The sequence below is a fragment of the Acanthochromis polyacanthus genome, chromosome 14 (assembly GCF_021347895.1).
Source record: "Acanthochromis polyacanthus isolate Apoly-LR-REF ecotype Palm Island chromosome 14, KAUST_Apoly_ChrSc, whole genome shotgun sequence".
Lineage (NCBI taxonomy): Eukaryota > Metazoa > Chordata > Actinopteri > Pomacentridae > Acanthochromis > Acanthochromis polyacanthus.
The window spans coordinates 20,758,065-20,780,982 of record NC_067126.1 but is presented as its reverse complement, the minus strand read 5'-3'; the positions used below and the strand labels follow the sequence as shown (position 1 = coordinate 20,780,982).

General features: G+C 41.6%; 1 protein-coding gene across 1 annotated transcript; it reads left to right on the top strand.

Moving 5' to 3' along the window:
* The first annotated feature begins 1,070 nt into the window (after nucleotides 1-1,070).
* Nucleotides 1,071-22,253, top strand: cavin2a (caveolae associated protein 2a). The gene is made up of 2 exons (XM_022191835.2): nucleotides 1,071-2,040; nucleotides 17,972-22,253. Exons 1-2 carry the CDS (start codon nucleotides 1,480-1,482, stop codon nucleotides 18,821-18,823), a joined length of 1,413 nt encoding a protein of 470 aa, XP_022047527.2. The 5' UTR covers nucleotides 1,071-1,479; the 3' UTR covers nucleotides 18,824-22,253.
* Nucleotides 22,254-22,918: the final 665 nt, after the last annotated feature.

Sequence of the window (22,918 nt, the reverse complement as noted above, 5' to 3'; positions counted from 1 at the left end):
GAACTTTAGAGGTGCTGGTATGCATGTTGCGCCTGACTGTAGTTTTGCTCAGACAGAAATGTTGTGAAACTGTCTTTAATATTCACATGTAAGCCTCTGTAAGAATAGAAGTTAAGTCTAGTTCCCAACTTGTGGAGCTTTTCTTTTAAATTAGCACAAGTGTATGAATTTCACCTGCAAATCAAGGGCCAGTAAAACTTCAAATCACTACAGCTAGTTATAAAATTCGATAAAGTAATAATGTGGTTTGGATTTGAAAGGGACCATGCCTCTACCAACATATTTTAATATTGTTCTAAGGTGTGGCTTTTCTGTTTGCTCCTTACAGAAAACCTAATCTCAGTTCAGGTGTAGCAACTTTGAGATAGTGGATGACCAAGCATTTACCATACTGGGCAGAATCCAATAAAACTCAGGTGGGGGCTTGAATGCTTTCCACAGTCTCCACTGATGTAGAAAATCTTATCGTAGTCGCAATGCAGCGTGTTTTCTGTGACAGATTCAGCAGCTCACATAAAAACATACGCTTGTCCGCCGTTATGCAAAACGCGCAGGCGTGCCACACCCTGACACTTTCCTTGTAAACACCACATATTTATCTAATTTTAACACATGTTCGGCTGAAAAAGCGACTGTGTTACTGTGAATAAAAGATTTACAGTGACGGCGACAAAGAGAAAGATTGAGAGAGAGGCCGGGGCAGGCTGCCAGGGCACGGATGAGCTCATTGTTGAAACAGGGATTTCCACATTTCCATGTCTGTGTGCCCCATGCCATGACACAGAGCTCGAAAACAAGAGCGGGGAGGAAAGGGGGCACACACTGGGAACACACACCCAGCAATGAAACGCACACATGCACCAGACCAAAGGAAACAAGGTCTGCGATTTATTTATCTGGGGCTGCAGGATGTCAGTGGAAAAAAATCCAAAAACACAAGAAACACTGATGTAGATCACAGCTTAATTGTCCTTTTATTGTCTGTGGCACACACACATCCCTGACACTGCATCACAATACACCCCAGTACAGTTTGACACACACACAGCAGCTTGTGCAGTAAACAAGAGTAGCCTTTGCAGAGATTTTGCAAATGCAGCGAGGCATGTGGAATGGATGGCAGTCACATGTACACACACACAGACACACACAGAGCAAGCAAGCAGGCATACAAGGAAGGACACACCATGCTGTCAATAGGGCTAGGCCTGCACGGTTCCCATGGCAACCTGGCCCCTCCCTTTCGCTTGCAGGGGAGGTGTTTTTGAAAGTTCCCAGCGTGTCCGTGCGTGTGTGTGTGTGCGGAGGGCGGAAACGCAGAAAGGGGCGTGAAGGCCGATCCAACTCCAAGGAGTGAAAACACTCCGGCGTCTGCACTTCTCAGCTGGAGCCAGTGACGGCAAGCAGCAGCAGAGAGCCCGTCAGCTACCACACACCGTCTGTGTTCAGGTGAAACATCCCATCCGCCACCTGTGCGCCATGGAAGAAGACGCGTCCCACGCCGAGGCCAGCAGCAGCGTCTCCAGCAGCACCCACACCATCCCACAGCCCCAGTCCCAGCCCCAGCAGCAGGAGAACACGGAGCTCCTCATCCCCAGCTTCACTGCCTCCTCCGCCCCGTCCTCCCCGACCCCGACCGGCACCCTGTCCCGGCTGGGTCTGAAGAGCCCCACCAGCCCCGCGGCGCCGGGCAGCCCGGTGGACCGCGGCCAGGTTAGCGCCATCACCGTGGTGGCGCTGCTGGACAAGCTGGTGAACATGCTGGAGTCGGTGCAGGACAACCAGCAGCGGATGGAGCAGCGGCAGGCCGAGCTGGAGGGCGCCGTGCGGGTGGTGCAGGGTGACGTGACCCGCCTGTCCAAGACCCACATCACCACCTCCAACTGCGTGAGCAAGCTGCTGGAGAGATCGCGCAAAGTGAGCGGGCACCTGAAGGAAGTGAAGGAGCGCATGGACAAGCAGGCGGTCCAGGTGAAGAAGCTGGAGGCCAACCACAGCCACCTGCTGAAGAGGAACCACTTCAAAGTGCTCATCTTCCAGGTGAGGAGGAGGACAATACGGCACAGAAAACACCGCATGTAGTAGCTTGTCACTTAGTGTTATTCTCCACTGATTTTACGCACGAGGTTCAGTTTATTCATCACAGTTGTGTAATGTCTGTGGCTTCTAAAGGGGAGCTACAAAGTGTGAAAAGTTAATTTTAAAGAAGTTGGACCTATTTCTGCGTGAGACTAATACAATATTCGTGTATGGTAGAAAGCAGATGTTGCAATCTAAAGCTGAAGTTTAACGAAAATGACTGCAGCTCTAACCAAAGATGGCATAAAGTTGCATTATTGGAAATATGTCTCCCTATGTCACGCCTGTGGGTCCCTTAACTTCATTACAAATGGTTGTGCCACTCCTTTAAAGTGAATGAACTCCTCATGAGGTCTCCAGTCTGTGTGGGTGAGTGTGTCAGCAGTATTTGCATTCATATTTGGCTGATCTAGTGGGTGTGTGCGCATTTATCGTGCACCTAGTTGACACTGACACGTGATACATTTTAGGTTTACAACACTCTATTATTACATTTTCAACACTTAGAACTTGTTCAACCTGATTTCAAGCAAACACACATCCACTGTACAGACAGAAAATGCAGAGTAGTATAATCCAGGTATTTTTGAGTGAAGGTCCTGACAAGATTCATACACACATCCATGCGAGTCTCCTATGTGTCTGTATGTGTGTGTGTGTAGAGAGAAGAAGGGTGTGTCTGGGAATGGAGCTCCACAGGATAATAGAGGAGGGCTCAGACGCTGACTTTGACTGGATCTGTTTACACCCCACAGTCATAATTCAGGCAGACAGACGGTTTCTGGATGGATTTTCCATTTTAACTGCCATATCACACCTGTGAGGGTAAAACTCTATACCGGCACAGGAAAAGTGACAAACTTTCTAATTTACAGAGGAAATTGCAAGCGAAAAGTATGACGAGTATCCTTGCACAAACCAGACCTCGCTTATCTCAGAACATAAAAAGAGCTAAAATTTCTAATCTTTACATAGTCAAACCTGCATTTCTGATCTGTAGATTACAGCTGAGTTCATTGTCTTTTTTTACTCATGCATTTCCAGTTCACCAAAAAAACACAATGCTGGCGTCCTCTCTAGAGTTTGCTCCGTGCATGTCCTCATACGTGCTCTTTCATGCTTGTATCTGTGTGTAGTTACATCTGAGCGTGTGCGTACAAGTGTGTTCCCAGGTAGTTAAAAAGGGGGGGCATTGTTGACACAGCCAGAGCCACTGAGAGCTCTTAACCGCCGCTGTTATCTGGTTTCCCAGGTACTGAGGCACTGTTGTTCAAATGCAACAGGTGCCAAGACCTTACTCGGTGCAAACTGGCTCTGTGTGACTGCGGGCGAGGCACAGCGGATCGATTGGATTGAATCCTCGGGCAGCGAGTGTGTGTGTGCTAGAAGGGAGTGACCTGTTGCTTTGGAGATAGTGAGAGGGAAGGGTGCTGTTTGCTCTCAGTGATTGTCGAATTTCATGTGACATGGATTCAGTTTTTTTCTCCTCTATGACTGAGTTTAACTGGGGTCTGCCTGTTTTCTATTGACATTATTCAAATGGGAGTGTACTTAAAAGTTTGCAGTGTCTGTCACAAGCAATGTGTTGCCCACAGGCTCAGTTTAAAAGTGCATTCCTGCCTTTTGCTGATTTGCCTCCAATTCTTAGTCAAACCGAGAGTGGAGCTTTTCTAAATGGGCGTAGCAGGGTCAGGTATGGCCTCCGGGGCATGTGTACACCGCATGTGTGTGCATGCAGCTTGCCCATTGGATGTTAAGCTGATGTGTTGGGTCAGGTGTTTGCAGTTTCAGAGCTAAATGAGACTTGGAGTGCTCGAGAGGAGTGGGTAATAAAAGAAGTAAGTGCAGGCCTTGTTCCCTCTCCCATGTTGACCTCACTGTGCCCATCACTTTCTGCGTCGCATAATCTCTTTATCTGCTGCCAGCATTGTTTCTGTATTTTTTCCATGTGATGCTGTGCTCTGATTTTCTTGTCTGATATCTTTTGGTTTGTGTTCAAAATGCCAGACTATTTCACTATTCTCACAGCGCTCCATCCCTCTGTTGCTGTCTTTTAAAGAAACTCCAATTTGGATTTAGTTTACTTTTTCTCTCTTTGGTCAAGCCACCTGTCCCGGTTCCCTGAAACTACACAAAAGCACACGCTGCACGCTTCACACTGCTCTTTGATAACACACATTTGCTGCACACCCAAGAGCCAAACTCAGTGCACCGAGCCCTGTAGCTATCGGTCGAGGGGCCCTCCTCTACCCACTCTACAAAACTGATGCATAACACTCATCACCCTGTACGTGCCAGCTGAGGTGGAAACACAGAGGGCTTCTGGGTAAGCGCCCACTGTTGCACAGAGCAGGGGTCCATACCGGCTCCAGGCTTTGGCCACGGTCGGTCAGAAATGACAGTGCTGCCTGCCGCTCGGCTGCATTCCTGTGCATAACAAGGACTAATGAGGACTTAATTACCGCTGCTTGGGCCTTGTTTGTTTGTTTTTGTGCACCAGTGCTTTTCCTGTCTCTACATGGCTCTCCCCCTCTCTGGGCCTTTTCTGTTGGGACACACATGCAAAACTCATACAATTCCCAGCCATCTGAGATTCCGCTGTGCACAGTGTCAGGACTGTTTGGAGAGCTGAAACGTTGGGCTCCAGATAGTTTCTGTTGTCACACAGGCTCACTTCAGAGGCTCATTACCTGAGAGTTTAAACATCAACAGTCGCTTTGGAGATCTTAAAGCTTATCTGAATTTGCATCTGTGTGAGATGCTCCATGAAACGCGGCATATTTGGAATTTAATTTCCTGCGACAAAAGTCGTTTACGTCTGAGTAGATCGTGATGTTCTCATCTGTGTTCCTTCACAGAAGAATTTCATCACAACAAACAAGTTGGGCTGCGAGGATTTTATTTATTTTGTATTCCTTGTATGAGACTGAGCCACACTTTTGCTATACATCTATTTAGTACAACCTAATACTGGATTTATGAGGCTGATAATTGTTTTTAGGAAGTGATAAATTCAGATTTTGACCATGACCATGTTCTCTTTATATATACAGATCTGTAGCAAACTGGAGGAAAAACCAACATCAAGTGTTTTATTTGGGTGTTTAGGGCACCTTGGCATTGATTCTCAAAGTCTCTGAAACTCTAGAGGAGAAAAGGAACACTACTATTCCAAAAGATATTTTTTTTCATCATGGAGAGCACTGACAGGGCTGAGAGTATTGTAAACAATGGAGTTGAAGCCACTCTGCTGGTCAAGCTATGTGGTGAAACCATCTCTTTCTTACACCAAGTATGTTTTTCTGCATTATCTTTTTTTTTTTTTTAAATCATTGACATATCTGCCAACATATGTGCAAATAAATCTATGACGGGCCCATGCACCAATATTCCAGTAACTGATAATATGTAGGTATTTCTGTTGGTCTCTAATATTTAGGAAAGCAGTGTCCTATGGTTCTCAATGGGATAGCAAGAGGATGTTTAGTAATTGTCTGGATTTTTGGGATCCTGAATTGCAGAGAGGCAGGGAATAAGCTCTCACACATTGTCACAGTCACACACTATCAAAGAACATTCATATCACTTTTCAAGGAAACAGAAATGCACTCCCCAGCCAAAGCAAACACAGTAGCCTAGTTGTGCTGCAGGACTGAGCTCATTTACGTTTGCTAACCGTCACTCATTTAATAAGTTAAAACTGTAAACAGTTCAGATTGTGAAACAACTTTCCCATCTTTCACCACTTACAGATTCATTCCTCGCACCAGAGTATGCTTGCAAAGGTCTTGAGTGATTAGCGTCACATCAGTCATTGTCATTTTGTTTGCTTTGCTGACAATCGTCATGGAAATGTTGTGTCGCGACACTTGACCAAAGGTTGGGACTTAATCTTAGTTTTCAGCAGCAGGAAGTAGAGGCTGTTTTTTCACACACTGTTCATGCTCTGAAAGGGAGGACGAGCTAATAATGATGTTTCCAGCCTCGCCCAAATCCTTTACCGTTACTGTAGTTTAATGACACGGAGCTGAGTAAACTGAGGTTTAAAAATGTGAAATAATGGTCTAATAATAAGTATTATTAAGCTTTGTCGAATGCAGCACAATCAGTGCTTTAATGCCAAAGTAACCCTTAAAGCTAAACACGAAAGAAGCAAAAATATGAGAGACAACAATCTTACTTTCCCAAATGGGATATGTAATGTAACCGGAGTAATTAGATATTTGATTGCGATTGGAGTACCTATTGTGTATTTTCACTCTAGAATCTGGCGCTTTAAAATTATATCCATTTCCACAAGCTGGAGCAGGCCGCTGGCTGCAGGCTACAGCTGAAATTAGTTCTGTCTCCTTTTTTGAGGTGATATATTACACCCGCTGACAGCCAAAAGCAGTGCATTCAGACAGCTGAGCCTACGTGTCACCCAGCTATGCAAATGTTCAGTAGCGTGCTAGTTAACCTAAAGTTTGCTTAGTTAGTGCTTACTTAGACTTACTCAGCTGTTGCCACTCGGCGTGAAATCTAAATGTGTGTGTGACGCAGTGTTTTTCTTTCATGTACTCCTGCTGACTATAACCAGTAGTGTGAGGAAAGTAACAAGCCGTTGCAGTAATTTTTGTTTTGCTTAGCAGCAAGTGGTGTAAGTTGTGTAACAGTACAATCCCTGACAGTAACCCTTCATTACCTTGACAGGGCTCCAGCATGCAACCAAAAATCTGCCAACTGTGACTAAACATCTCATTGGTTGCACCAGTGCGCCTGACTTTTAGCCGGTCTGTCTGTGTGTGTTTTTCTGGTTGGCCCGCCCAGTTAGTTTCAGCTGAGGTACATCTGACATTAGAACGCCTTGTTTCACTCTTTTTAAGCTAATTTCTGGTTACACAATTGTCTGACTTGCACTGCAGTAACTGAGAGGGGACTAGAGGGTTTTCTATGCACAGCTACCCAGTAGTGCTTACTGATGCATGGGAGGGGCTTCAGAAAACACCCTGGGTTACACTCTTCCCTTCTAAACTGTATGAATGTCTGCATGCACATTGGTCAAAGTGTGCCATCCTCTACCAAACTGTCCATCTCTGACATCTGTTAAATGTTTTTAAAATACTCATCCTATGCTGTGGCAGGTGAATAGCAGCCAACTGAAGCAATGAGGAGTTAGAAATGATCAGAAAATTGACGACTATAGAGCAGGGGTGTCGAGCTAATTTTAGTTCGGAGGCCACATTCAGCCCAGTTTGATCTCAAGTGGGCCAGATACGTCAAATCTGAGCATAATAACTGATAAATAACGATAACTCCACATGTTTCCCTTTGTTTTAGTGCAAAAAAGTGCAATTTTGAAAATGTTCACATTTAATGGACTATTGATTTGCAAAACATTATGAAGAACCTGAAATTTCTTAAGAAAAATAAGTGCAGTCTGAACACTATTATGCTTCAGTTTATCATTTTTATTCCACATTTCAACTTCCAGATCAGTGTGTCTACAAAGGCACAAAACATTTAGTAGCAAGTATCTGGAATTGAACAATATAGTATTTTACAACTTGTCAAGATCTAGAAATTATTATAAATTCCCATTCATTTCCACATATGTGTAGTCATCCTGACAAAATGCAATAGAGCCAAGAAATAGCTACTTATGACTAACTTTCAAACCCCTCTGGTGACAATTTTCTCTGTTTGTTTTTTTGTCACCAGAGGGGTTTTTAACATGTCAATATGATGTTTTTATGCTGGAAGACACACCGTGTGTGAAGTGAGTGAAAGAAGAAGTCGAAAACATAGCTGAGTATTTATGCCTTGAGAGTGCAGTGGAGCAGTGACAGGGCACGGTTTCAGACATTCAGGGTTTCATCTGTAACAAAGGAACCAGTTCTGTCAGCTTTTAGGGTTGGACTTGGATAATTCTTCTTCAATATTACAACTTGTCAATGTGTAACTAGGAACAGTTTTTGCAGTGTTTGAGTCAACACGGTCTCACGGGGATTCGTGAAACTGTTACGTAAATTTTTTGTTTCTTTTTCGTGCGCACCAACACGATTTCGTCATGTTTTTCGTGCCGCTCACCACGAAATGTTTTTCGTGTTGCTCACAACGAAACCCGCTGTGGTAATCACAGCTGAAAGTGGTTTATACCAGCGGATTCATGACGATCTAAGCTGTCCATCGGCGTATACTGCTTGTGTGATCGCGTTTGCGGCCGCCGGCCGCCGGACATTCTTTAAATTCCTATGCAAATTGGTAAGTGTACCACCGGGTTATGGTTAGGTTATGGTTAGGGTTATGGTTAGGGACGATGTCATGCAAAATATAGCGTTGGATTCGCCATGGTTTTACATTAAAAATATAATACACACATTCGTTTGAAATACGTTCTGGGTGGCACGAAAAGTCCGCCGTTTAAAATACATTGGTGCGCATTTCGTGGTGAGCGGCACGAAAAACATGACGAAATCGTGTTGGTGCGCACGAAACCGAAACAAAAATTTACGTAACAGTTTCACGAATCCTCGTGAGATCGGGCTGTTTGAGTGGAATCATTGGTGAGTTTGAGTGCTTGAGCTGGAACAAGTGGAGAAATGTTAGGGGAGAGAGAGGCAGGAACTTCATAGATCTGTACTTTTTAAAGGAAGCAACAATGTACAGTTGTACATCTAAGCTAATTAAAAACACAAAGGGATAATATTCATGGAATTAAAACCTCTAAATTTGTAATTTTGATATACTGAGATGAGTTTTTAGAGATTTAGTCAGTGACCAGAGGGGGGACCCAGATCATGTTTATGGAATAGAATGAGTTACATTTACAAAACATTTCTCTGCGTCTCTGTTCCTCTTGACAATCATTTACATAATATGTTATGAAATTATGAGCATGTGTGGAAAATGACAAAAAAAAAAGCAGCACTTAAAATATACCAAAATGTGCAACGAAAACCATGCGATCCGAAATTATGTGCTCTGAAACCACTCCCAAAAGTTAGTCTGGAGCCCTTTTCGATATTCTGACAGACTTGCTTGTCCAGTGTTTGATTGGATAGTGCATGTTAGGGCACAAGATGTGTTCACTTTTGATGGATAGATTCTGCAAAAATTAAATTAATCTTATGAGTTCCAGTAAGTTCAAAGTGATCTCATATTGTGAGCTTTTAGTTCTGTGAAAAACTGGTAAACATATCTTCTGAATCTTGTTCAGAGTTGGACTCTGGACATGGAGAACAGAGCTCAACTAGTTGCTAAGGCAACTGATGGTCTGTAAGTAACCTTAGATCATGGGGCAGCTGCTGATTTTAAAAAAACAGGGTCTGCTTTTCCAATTCTGTCCATAGTAATTAATACGCGGGGTGGAAGGTTTGGACTTGTGTAAAATAGCCTTGAGACAACAACTCTAGCTGAAAGCATTACATCATTTTAGAACGTTAAAGGACCACATTAGTCACTGATTATACATAAGTGGCAGATATTAAACAAAAAAAACATCCCATTCCAGTTAAACAAGACTGAAATTAATGGGGAACCTATGTCAGCTAGAACAAGTCAAGATACAGTTCATAAAAATGAATATTATGTACACTGCTATTCAAAAGTTTGGGCTCACCCGAACAATTTAATGTTTTCCATGAAAGCTCACACTTATTCATGTGCTAACATAATTGCACAAGGGTTTTCTAATCATCAGTTAGCCTTTCAACACCATTAGCTAACACAATGTAGCATTAGAACACAGGAGTGATGGTTGCTGGAAATGTTCCTCTGTACCTCTATGTAGATATTCCATTAAAAATCAGCCATTTCCAGCTAAAATAGTCATTTACCACATTAACAGTGTCTGGACTGCATTTCTGATCAATTTAATGTTATCTTTATTGAAAGAAACTGCTTTTCTTTCAAAAACAAGGACATTTCTAAATGACCCCAAACTTTTGAACAGTAGTCTACAGCAGAAGTTTTAATACAAATTTTTAAACACACATGCTACTATTTACAGCCCGTATATGTTGTTAAAGTCACTAAAGCTGAATTATGAATTTAACCAGCAGCACACAAGGAGTGACTTTCATGCATTTTGTCCTCCACAGTGAGATTTTTATATTTAGAAAAGTGCTGTCGGATGCGAGACTCTAAAGTATGTAAAACTGTTCTCTGTGATAACAGTCTAAAATGGTTGCACAGCCTTTAAGGCATGCTTTCTAAATGAACAATGAAGTTTGTTTACAGCGTGGATTCCCGCTTTGTTATCATTCTTATTTTCCCCTTGGGGTTCATTCCTCCGATAATCCTCTGGGTTTTCTGACAGAGCAAAGTAAAAGTGGCAGAAAAGTGCGTCAGAGATAAATATAGAGGGAGGAATGATGAGCAGAGGGGAAAGAAAGGGCAAAGGGAATATATGGCCAGTGTTTGTCACGTATTGGTAATAGTAGAGGAGTGAGTTTGGATAAGAGATTATAATGAGGTTTGCAAACTGTATGCAGAAACTATTGTATATTCATGCGGATGGGGCAGTATTACCTTAAGTGCCTGCTCTTCTTCCTAATGTCACATTCAGGTTTGACAAGTCTGCTGTGCTCTTTCGGTCTCGGAGGCAGAGGCCAGTTTGTAACCGCAGATTCCTGGAGTAAAACACCACTTTCAACACCTCTTAATAACAGAGAAGTGGTGATATTTGGAGCGTCTGTGTGAGCATCCACAACAGAATGATAATGTGTGGTTGGGCTTTTTAGCTCCTCTATTTCAAGTTGTGTTTAAAGTGTGTTGTTTTTAAATGATGTTTTGGTGCCATGTTGCTTATAGCCTCCCAGCGTGTCCTATGATGCAGTGTTTATTTTGAAAGTGTAAGGCACACATTTAGCATGTTTTCTAATGTACAACAGGTCTTAATAAGATAATAAAGCTGTTTTTCACACTTACCTGTGCTCTTATTTTTTAGCTTTCTCTCCTCAGTTTCACACCACAAGTTAGGTGGAGGTGGTGATTTATCAAACTTTTTAAAAAGACTGGGACTACTTTGGAGTTTTAACTGGTATTTTGCCAAAGAATCCCAGTGTCCTATTGTGTGAAACAAACCAAATATATCCTGTTGACTCCTCCGTCACCTCCTGTATTTTTTGCTGCTGTTAGACTTCAGGACTCCATCCACATGTTTGCTCCGTCTTGACTTTTCAGACCCAACTAATCCGCTCATCAAGGCCTCTACATCCATCGCAGGAAGAGGGAAAACAATTGCCATTTTAGCTCTCACTGTTCTTATTCCGTGGCTCCTAACAGAAACATGAAAACATATCTCGAGATAACATGATGACTTTCTGCCTTCGCTATGGACACACATGCTCTTTGACCTCCATACGGGGTAAACATTGTGACAATTGTACATAGCTTTATCAAAAATGTTCGCTGTATCTCCTCTCTCTTATCAAACAATGGTTCAGATAGGCACAGCATGGGATTGTGCTGTGGAAAGGAGGATCTTGGGAGATTTGGACAAAAGAGCTGAAGGAGAGCAACATAGCCGTGATGTAGAGTCAAAACTCCAGCTGTAAATGTGCAGGAATGTCGCGGTGACATTGCTAAGACATTCTTCAGCGCTTTGCATCATTCATCACATGGAGACGGCGTTAGATAATCTGTGAAAGTTTCGCGATGTGATTCAGAGGAAATGCAGTAAGTGACAAGGCGCTCACCCATGGAGTTATTATAATGAATACCATGCCATATATATGGAATTAATTAGGAGAACCGGGGAGAATATATCACAGAATATGAAGCACATCGTCATCCACTGTGCACCGACTTCCACCCTGGAAATTATGTGTTGCGGGAAGAGGCTTCCTCAGACCTGCAGCATCATCATTTATGTCAGGAGGAATAATGGTAGCCTCTCCAGGTCGCCACCATCTCTGTTCTACCAGCACGTCAGCATGACATCACGCCTGAATTGGTTATTGTGCTGTGTGATTACACAAGCTCGCAGGGCCAGTAAACATGCCGTGTTTTCTTTTGGTGAGGCAGATTATGGGAGGGGTGCGAATGCGAGAGAATGCCCTAACTTGTTATGCAAAGCCTCATGGGTATTAGGCCTAGAGGCATGATTCAGGATTGGAAGGAAGGTGCTGACAAGATATTTATGGCTCTTGATAAAAATCTGATCACTTCCCACAGTTTGAGCATACCTGGTAGGGTAGTGTACAATCTTATCATGAGTTGGTACAGAACATTTATTTTTACACTTAATAGTGCATCTCAGTGTGTAGAGTTCATTCCTCTGTCTACAGCACCTTAGGAGTTTATCATGTTTTGTCCCATGACAAATAGCAAGATTCCATTTCCTTTCCTTCCTTTACTCCTTCCTTCCTTCCTGTGTCCACAGATGGCTCTTCGGGGTGGAGGGGGCGTCATGTTATGCAACAGCCCCTGGGTTAGGGTGACCCTGTAAAACAACTCCCTGCACTGTAATGGAAAGAATGTACTGTAATCAAAACATATGCAGATGAAGGCAAATTTGCACAGTCACATTCAGGTAGAAATGGTGCTGCCATTGTTCACTGAATGAATGCAAGCAGGGGCTGGAGACAGCGGATAGTGATTTGAATGAGGTGGGTTATATTACAGATAAAGAGAAGAGGGAACTTTACAATAGGTATATGTGGAAAGAGGAAATTATTCTGAACTTTATATCAAAAAATGATATTTCAATCAAAAAAATCCATTCATTGTCTCTTTTCTCTCTGGTCATTTTATAAAAGTAATTGCAAGGGACTTGACAAGAGTGAATGTGAGCACTTCTGTGTGTGTGTTAGTGATGGTTTAACCTCTCATTGGTGCAGCCACCAGAGGCACCTGACTCACTGTGCCAATACACCTGTACCAGCCTCACCTGGCAGGATTAAGAAAACCTCCATTAGTCTTCTGAAGTGCCAGGAAAATGCGGCTAGTCAAAGCACAAGTGCATATACATTAGTGCAATGTGTTTCATAAGGTTAAACTGGTATTTATGTCTGGCATGGATGTGCGACTCAGTTGTTACCTTAGAAAGTTATCTTGCATGTGTATTGTGGTCTGTTTTGGATCCGAACTTTATTTAAGTGAAAGTAAGTGATTGATGTTAGGTAGGAATGTAAGGGATTTTATGAAATGGGAAGATGTGTCTATGAAATGCACACATACAGGACCCAGAAGATAACAGTAGGTGTGAAAAAGCAGTGTAATACCAACTTTAATGACCATGTTGTCATTTCAATAAGTGATTTCATTCAACTGAAAATCACAAAGCAAATAAACGTAAAGAAGTTTTTTAGAGGTTTGGCGTATAGGAAGAAGATGAGGATACTACAGCTGGCATAGTTGTTTTTGAGGCAGAACTGTAAGGCATGCTAATATGCCATATGGTTTTTAAATATTGTCATAATCAGCTAATCTGTTTACGTATTTCTGTAGAGAGAAAAAAGTCAAAATCTTGTAATTCAAGCAATTTAAGTCAATTTTTCCCTCCTCTATGATAGCAAAGTGAATCTTTTTGGGTGTTTGAGTGCATCATCTTGGACTTTAAGACACACTGATATTGACATGTAATCAAGCGTGAAAATAATCAGCACATTAATGGATTAATTAATTAATTAATTATGAGCTGCAGCTCTAATATTTTACGTGTTTTTCTAGTGTGCTAAAATCTGCTCATCTGCCTCACACAAGCCACAGAAGGTGACGGCAATGTCATTAGTTTATCAAGTATTTATGGAACTAGATGAAAGGTCAGAGGAATATAGTTATTAAAAATCCTCCCCAGGGCGACATGAATGTCTGTCAATAACTGTGATGCATGGTGAAAAGTCAGGGAATCCCCAAAGTCCAAAGGTTTCCTCCTCTGGGGATCATGAATATAGAACATCCATCATATACTCACTGCAGATGTGTGCGGATGCCTGTATTCACAAACATATATAAACAAATTAGAGGAAGGAAATGCAAAAAAGGCGGTATAGGATGTCATGACACATAAACAGAGACACTCAGCGAGTAATAGGAGCCCGCTGGAGCTCTTTCACTCCATTGCAGCTCCAACGTGCCCCACCCTGATCTCTCTGCATTTGAGTGAAGCAAGAGACTCCAATGGCATGCCTTACATAAGCTCCAGCTTTGTAACACCTTGCAGGACTTGCAATTAGATGGCAATTCTACCATACAACTGTTAAATGAGATCTTGAATTGCATTACGTAACAAAATATCTTTGAAGTGCGTCCCCTTTAATGTACAGCAAACTGGCTGTCACACTAAATTAATTTTGTTTTTTGGTGTGCTCCAAATTTACTTTTGTTTTCTTTCATCTTGCTCTTTTAAACTGTGTTTTTTTCCCAAACAATAGCCAGTGTCCTACATGGCTGCACACAAATGCACGTTAGCAAGCAAACACACACACATACTGTATCACATTCTCAGTAGCTAATGAGTGCTTGCTTCGAAGGTACGTTAATTAACAGGGTTCCCAAGAGAAAAGTGCCAGAATGTGAGGTCCACACACACACATTCACACACACACAGGGCAGATGAGGGTCAAACGGTATTTAGGAAAATTTTGTTTATTGTAGCTTGCTTGCCAAGACTGTTGGGGGTTAAACTGGGGACATGCTGATTTCACACTGTTTTACTGTTTGGGCAGCCAAATGCATACTGAGCATCTTTACCAGTAAATGAAAGAAAAAGATCCTGGATGAAATCATGGCTGTGAAAAAAGACTGAATCTGATCTGTTTTTCTGAGCACGCTTGATGAAAACTGGAGACTCACTTGCCGTTGTTGTGTGTCATTGCTAGAAGCAGCGGTCAATTAAAACTGACATGAGAAGGATTATTGGTATTTATTAGCACAGGCAAGACTTGAATCAGTAAGATAGTGCTACTGGAGCATTTTTTTCAGTTAGTCATAGGTGGGCTCAGTTCTCATTCGTGTTTGACTTTCAGTTGCTGCCTCCCACACACTTCAGTGCCCACACTGATTACACCAAACATGTTTGAGCCAAATCACAAAGTCTATGGCATGCCCAGACTGGAGCAGAGGTGTCAAGACTGAGTCTTTACAAACCTTAACACCACCAGACAATCACGAAGATTCACCGTCATTATCAGGAGTGCTCCGCCGAGGTCAGGAGAGGCCGTATTGGCTCTAAATTTTCTAATCATGACTGGTCAGATTTAGGTGGGTTCGTAACCCTTAAGCTATCTCACATTTCATGCTGATTAAAACTGCCCGACTCCATCAGAAGCACAGAAAAGGGAGATAAGCGTAAAGCCAGAGGTATCATCTTCCTAGGAGCAAGCTTTCTTCGTTTCTCTGTACCCTTTCATACATTTAATAGAAAAACTGTCTCCCACAGACTTGCTCACATTCTGATCTGAGTCTGCATGAACATGTTCTGATCTCCACACTCTCTGTGGGTGTGGTGAGTGTCAGACCTGCAGCAAAATAGGGCATTGAGAGACTGCTCTTTCAGATACAACAGGAGGGAGCTACAGAGAACAAAACTCAAAAGGGGGATTACAGTTAAACCAAACAAGATAGTGGTAACTAGAGCTGTTCCCTAAGGTACTACCTTTTGTCTTTTTGGATTTCAAGTTACAAACCTGCAGTGCCATCACGATTCCCAGCTTTTTTAAGTTAGAAGACATACCCTAGTGGTTGGTGGGGGGAAAAACAGTCACAGAAGACTGGTTCTTTGACGTTGTATTGATCAGAAACAGCAGAAAAATATTTTAAATTATTTAGAATCGACACAAGTTGAGGTGGAGTATATTTTATTTATTGGCACTTCTCTGTTATCTATTTGTGCTATATATTTGTAGGTTCTGAAGCTTTTATCGTTCTTTCACTTGAAAACGTGTCCCTGTTATTAAGGTTGATGTTGCACCTTTAAGAACACGCTGACAGATTTATTGCCATTAGCTGAGAGATACCACACATGCTTGGCACACACCTGAACTGTGAATCACAGCTGCATGTTTGAGATCAAGGCGAGAGATATCAGATGTCTGCAAGGTGGTTAAAAAAGAGGGCCTTTTGCATGGCTTTTCATTTCTGAAGTGGAAGGTATGACACTGAATTTTTAAGGTGTCTAAGGGGAGTGCTGCGAACTGCTGCGGTTTAGGGTAAAACAGCAGTAAGATGTAATCTGAGTGTTCATTTCAAATTGCCACAAGGTCCTTATGCAATCAAGAAAATGCAGAAAGTGATACAGAAAACCGGGGAAGTGGTTATATGAGTGAAACACACTTGAATAGTTGATTCTAATGGGCCACGTCTTTGGCAGTTTAACACTGTAATACCAATACTGATTGATATGGATTGAACATTGTTACTTACAAAGGGAGTTATTTGAAATATGCCTTTGAAATGTACATATCAGTCTCACAGCACATTTTACATGCTTATCACACATAGTCTATCATCTTATCGCTTACATTTCCATGAAATACAATACTGGCCAAAACCCACTTGAATGGGCTTGAATGCATAATACACCACTGTCCTTTCAAAGCCAAAAAAAAAATAAAAAATAGTGGTGGTGATAAGTGATGTGTGATCACTCTTCCAGACCATCTGGTTGGCCCAGTCCTTAAGGATGTTAATGACACCTCAAGGAAGATGCATTGCACAGTCCTTCAACAACTTTAGGCATTCTGTTGCCTTAAGCACTCTTCAAATGTCTTAGGAGCTGCCATGCATTCTTTGAAATGCAGTCATACTTCAATAAAGACTCATTCATACATGTGTTGTGCAAAGAATCAGCAAGTGTTTACAATATATGTCACTCCAACATGCACCAGGGGTGAGTGGGGCTGACGCAAGTGCTTGATATCGACATAGTTTGAGGTTTAGCATCTCAAAAATGAGCTGCACCATTGCTGATCTATGCCTGGATATGACAATTAGTACAGTTAACACCAACTAAGTCAAGCCTTTATTGGATTTAATTTGTTATGGGCAAATGAAAGCAGTTAATTAATCCATACGCAGCTGTGTGTTGTGAACTGTAATGCTTTACACTGTGCTACATTAAGTCTACTCAAAGCCAACAGTGTCATGGTGATACTTTAAGCTGTCATGGAGGGGAGAGGTTTGTTTATGAGTATTTCAAATGTTTAGTGGAGTATGTCAACCAGTGAAGCTGCACCTTTACTCTCCACTCACTTTCGGGTGTGAAAGGATATGGGCAATGGGGGGGTGGAAACTCTAGCTCATAAATCCCCACTGGAGGAGAACATTGGCTGTGTGCGTCTGTGCCCGCATGTGTGTTATTGCATGATTGCGCACAGATGAGTGGGCACTGAGTCAAAGAGGGGAAGAAAGAAGATAATAAAACATAGAGAAAAAGGAAGAAGTTAAACAAATTGAAACTCAGGATATTGAACTAGTCCTCTCCATCTCACTCCATTTTAGTTGATCAATGTGTTTAAAGATGGATGTTAGAGGTTGAGAAAGATATTAAAGAGAAAATAAAGAGCAGCATTTGACTCCTGCAAAGAAACAGGTGGAATTCCTCAGATGTCTCGAGGAGAAAATCAGTTAGGCATGCAGAGACTGGTTGCGTCTATCCTCAGGAGACAGACCAAGCCAACGTGTTTTTAACACAAACTTCAGTTTTGATGAATACTTCTTTGACGATGTAAAAAAAAGCAATTGCTGCCCTTGAATGTATCTTAGGAATATACATTAACATGGTTATAGGGGGTATGTAGCAGCTTTACTTTAATCACAGTGGTTTAAAATTTTGTAGACAAGATTCATGGCCTGAAGTTTAACCCTGACCGTAACCAGTTCAATAAAGATATCATTCAATTCAGTCTTCATTAAACTATGACAGCCTGCTAAATACACCTCTGTTTGTCCTTTTGTTTCCTAATAGGAGGACAATGAGATCCCTGCCAGTGTGTTAGTCAAGGACTCCCTCAAGACCCCACTACCAAGCCAGTATGATGCAGAGTCCACCCGGGCTGCCCCATCTGTCACAGGCTCTGTTGAAGGCAGCCGTGCCCAAGAGGAGGGTCTGCAGAACATTAGTATATCTTCAGATGAGGATGGTGAGTTTGGAGCACACCGCATCGATGAAGATTTCTCGGAGTGTGTTCCTGGGGCGGGCACTTCGCGTACATTTGAGAGAAGGGGAGAAAGGTTCGTGCGTAACAGCATGAAGAAGGTAGATAGCTTCAAGAAAGCCTTCTCGCGCCGGAGCATTGAGAAGAAGATGACCGAGATCACCACTAAGATTGTACCACCAGAGAAGCGTGAGAAACTTAAGAAGAGCTTCACCCCCAACCACCCCGTGAGCCCGACCGCCAAGTCTTCCTCCTTCAAGGTGTCCCCAATGACCTTCAACGTCAAGAAGGTCAGAGATGGTGAGACCCCCACACCAGATATGAGCTCACTGTTGGAAGGAGCCCATGTGGAGATCCCTTCTCTGGGAAGCATGGATGGTGAGATTCCTTTGACGGAGGTGCATACCCAGGAGGGTATGCTGAGCCCCTCCACCCTAGATGGCATGCCGGTACAGCTGGCATTGAATGAAAAAGCATCAAGCAGTGAGTGTGAGGTGAATGGAAATGGTTTGGCTCCCCTTGCAGTTACAGATGGTGATCAAGATGTTTCCAAGGATACAGAAGAGGAGGATGAAGAAGACGACAACCAGAAATGCCCTGTTGAGATAGAAGCCGATGTCCAGATTGCTGCAGCAACAGTGTCTGTGGAGCAAGTATCTTAATATGTTGAGATTTTGAGCATCTGTCCTAGTTTCGCATTTTGTGATTTTCTTCCTCAAGTTTCGACAATTACTGAACCCCCAGCAAGCACCACTTTTCCCTTTCCTGTAACAAGTCCTGTGTTCTGGTCATTAGCACCCCTATATACTAGAAAGACTTTCTTGACCTCCCCGACCTTGGACCTTTTCTACATCACTGCCTTTAATTATCACCAGCACAGTCCTTGACAAACCTTGACATGATCTGCATTAGCAATAAGACCCAACAGTGTACCTCACTACATTAAAGCATTCAGTGTAGTTAGGTTGTCCAAGGAAAGCTACATCGCAGCAATACACCATAACTTCTCTCATCAACCGGTGCCCACCACTTCAATAGGTGCACATCTCCAGGGCACTGGACCAACTATCTCCCTCCTGCTGTGTTTGTCTGCCTCTGGCCCTCTCCTCCTCACTGACAAATAGCCTCTTTTGTTCTTTGTGTTTTTTGTAAAAAAAAAATAGTAAATCTTTGGCAATAGTGGTACTGCCCACAGCCTGTTGAGGCAGTGTGTTGCCAGGTTGTGCAAGAGTTGGAATGGGGAGTTTCTGCATTTTCAGTAAAAAGGCCCTGGGGTGTTTTTTAGTAGTGGACTAGAGGTTGTTTACTGAATGCTTTGGACCTGCCCTGCAGAAGCCCTGATTTTAACTAGCAGGTGACTTCAGTCCATCTTGCCTTTTGTCCTTCCAGTTATGAAATTATGTTAGTGCAACAGTGAGATCCAGTTTTCTTTCCTTACCTTTCATTTACAACCTATGTGCAAAAATAAAGGAGCTGCATCCTATAAAAAATATACAGTTGCCATTTGACATCCAACAACCAGTTAACGTTTGCACCACAGAAAAGTAAAGTAGTATAGTTAGAATTTGAAATGGTTCAAACCGTCTTGAAAAATCGCATGTATTTGATACTCTGAGGAAGATTACAGAAACAAATGTTAACATAATGTTTGGGTTCGGCCACACTGATGCAGATGAAGGACAGCATTGCAGGATAAAGCTGCTCTCGATGTAGAAAACAATATGTAAGTGATGCAAAGGACCGTACAGGTTTTATTAGTGAAACATTAAATGTCACTTTTGCAGCCCTTTTTCTTCTTTTGCACAGCTACTTTCTATGTACAGAAATTATTGTCCTATTCTATATGATCCACACTACCTGCTAGATATTTACAGCTTAAACATCCTAAATTAGTACAGTAGCTTTATGCCTGCCTTGAGTGTGTGTTCTTATACAGTAAATGTTGTATCTGTGAATTTTATTTCTGCGTTACTGTATGATTTTCGGGTGTTTTTAAGCCATGTTCTTTCAGGCATCCATAAGTTAAATGGTGAAATATTTACTGAGTTTCAATCTTAAATATTTGCCAGGGTAACATCACTAAAGCTGCCCTGCCTTATTGGATACACAAACATACTCCAATGGTGCCTTTACCTTGTACAAGCTGGTGTATTTCCACTCCGAAAGGGATGGATTCCTATGGTTTTGTAGATATGAGTGATGGTAAAACATGCCTGAAATTTTTTCCTTTTTCTGAGAAAGCCCTTGCAGCTATCACTTTTCTGAACGCAGTTTAGGCTTCACACCAACTACATCAAAAAAAGTTTAAAGGACGTGCAAATACATCGGTCACAATCAACTTTATGGTTTAAAGTCAGGCCTTCAAAGTTGCTATAAAGTGACCTTCCTCTTGTTGCTCAGTGTCGGAGCGTTACCAGCCTCAGCTACAGGCTGTCTTATGCCATGACTTCCTAAAAATAATGTAGCAAGTGATACCAGGTGCCAAGGATCCAGGTACTAGAGAGGTCACTGAAGTGGATAAAGGCAGAAGGCAGCATTCCTAGTTTTGACGGATGACTCCTGCTCAGCCCATTTTTCATGCGCTTGGCCTCCTTGTTGAGACAGTGCAAAGGGAGGAAGACGCTCTGTGGAGCCACAGGTGTTCTGAACCCTGTAGAGGCTCCTGGGCATGAGCGGGAAGCAGAGGGAGGACAAGGGTGTTGGAGAGAAAGGTTGTTGGAAAAGATGATAAAGTTGCATTTGGTTTAGGCATATGTGCATCTTGGCAGAAAGGTGTTTAAACTGTGAGAGTCTGCGATGCATTAAACCATGGGAACTGAAATATGTTTAGGGGATGTATATCCATAGCTTGCACTGCAGGATTGGGAAACCTCTTTTTCAGTTTGCCTGTACTACATATCCATTATACTGCTTCTGAAAAATATAGATAACATAGAGATGATAGATGGTTAACTTTTTTAAGCTGAAATATGGTTCCCAAAATACTCTGTATTTAAAATATTTAAGAAAATCAATTTATTGATTAAGTCTGGATTCATTCCAACTTCAGACAACAAGTACCAACTTTAGAGTAGAAAGGTTACTCTAAGGGTAATAAATACCATACATTTATTCAGTGGTGTCTGATTGAACATAGGAATGCTGAAAGAATGAATAGCCAATCACAGATATGTATTGATCCTGTTATATCTCTGCCTTCTAGCACATTTTGATTTTAAAAAAGAAAAAAATCCTTACAGCTTATTCAATGGTATGTTTGTGTCAGAACATAGATTACAGTTATATTTTTAAAAATGTATTTCATTTGTGGGAAATCACTGGGAGTAATTAACACAGGAAATAAACAACAATTTAACATACAAATAAGAAATGAATTAATAGGAAAGTGACCAAACTGGAGACAAATTTCAGTTTATTCTTGCTGTTTTACGCTCTTGAGAAATGTAAAAAAAATAAAATAAAAAATAAAGAGAAAAAAATAAACATCCTATAAAATGTTCAATGCAAATAATAAATAATAGACTAAAACTACTCAACTCTTGAATATGAACTGCAGCTGTATTATTATTTTTATTATCGGCCAGGAAACAGGTGTGCTCTGCTCAGCTCTGATATTGAGAATCGGCTCTGCAGCTCTCTTGTATGTAATGGCATTATTGAGTCAAAATTATTTTAAGACAGAGTTTTAATCATTAAATTTAGAAGTATGGGTAAAAGAGGAGGATTTTCACCTTTATCTCTCACTTAGGTCCAAAATGGACAAACATAAGAGAAATGCAGCACATGTGGTGTCACCGTATTTGTTAAAGTGCCTTATATGTTCAGAAAATAATCAGCCAATTTTCTCTGTAGGAAGAAAATATATAATTAGATATATATCCATTTAAAATTACTTGTAAACTGTGTATATTAAATGTCCTTTATCATATTGTGGATTTTTTTTTTCATTTTAATTCTTCTTTGTGTATATCATCCAAGTGAAAACAGATCAAACACTAGGCTCATGTTGTTTTCTGCTTATTCATGCAAATGTCTTACTTGGTGATTTTACTGTCTTCTTGTGTTTAAAAAAAATAAATATATACACGTGAATTTGTGCAAAAGTCTGCTTTTCTTTTAAATGACACAAATTATTGAGGATCACGTTGATTTTCTCGAAAGGTCAAACACCAGATAGTGATTCTGTGTTAAGCATCATCTTTGCTTTTACTTTTTAGCCTGTTCATTTAGTTCACCAGTTAAACCAAAGAAGTCCCCTTCAAAGCAGAAGATTTGCTGCCATCAGAGTGTTTAAAGATGCTCCTCCTAACGCATCGTGTAATCATGCAGGCAATTATTTTCCAAGTTTAGTATTATATACATCAATAAAGATTTTACAACACTAAAATGTTTTTGTCTTTATTTGCAGTTCTCATTCTTATCAGGTGATGGAGTCACACATATATAAATTATAGTAGTTCCTGATCTGTGTGTCGTTCATGTTGTGACCTACAGATCCCAGGAAAACATGTAGTTAAGCTCACTGCAGCTTTTACTGTAGGTCAGAGTGCTGTATTCCAGTGAAGCAAAGAGCAGGTAGTGGGGCACTGGATTGAAGTGAAAGGAGTGGTTCAGTGGCTCAACCCTTATTTACAGAGCACAGCCCATGGATTCAGAAGGCTCCATAACAAATGAAGATAAGATAGATGATGGAACCAGAGCCTGGATGGAGATTTGCTTCATGAAATAACAGTTTTATTATTTAGCCACAGCACTAT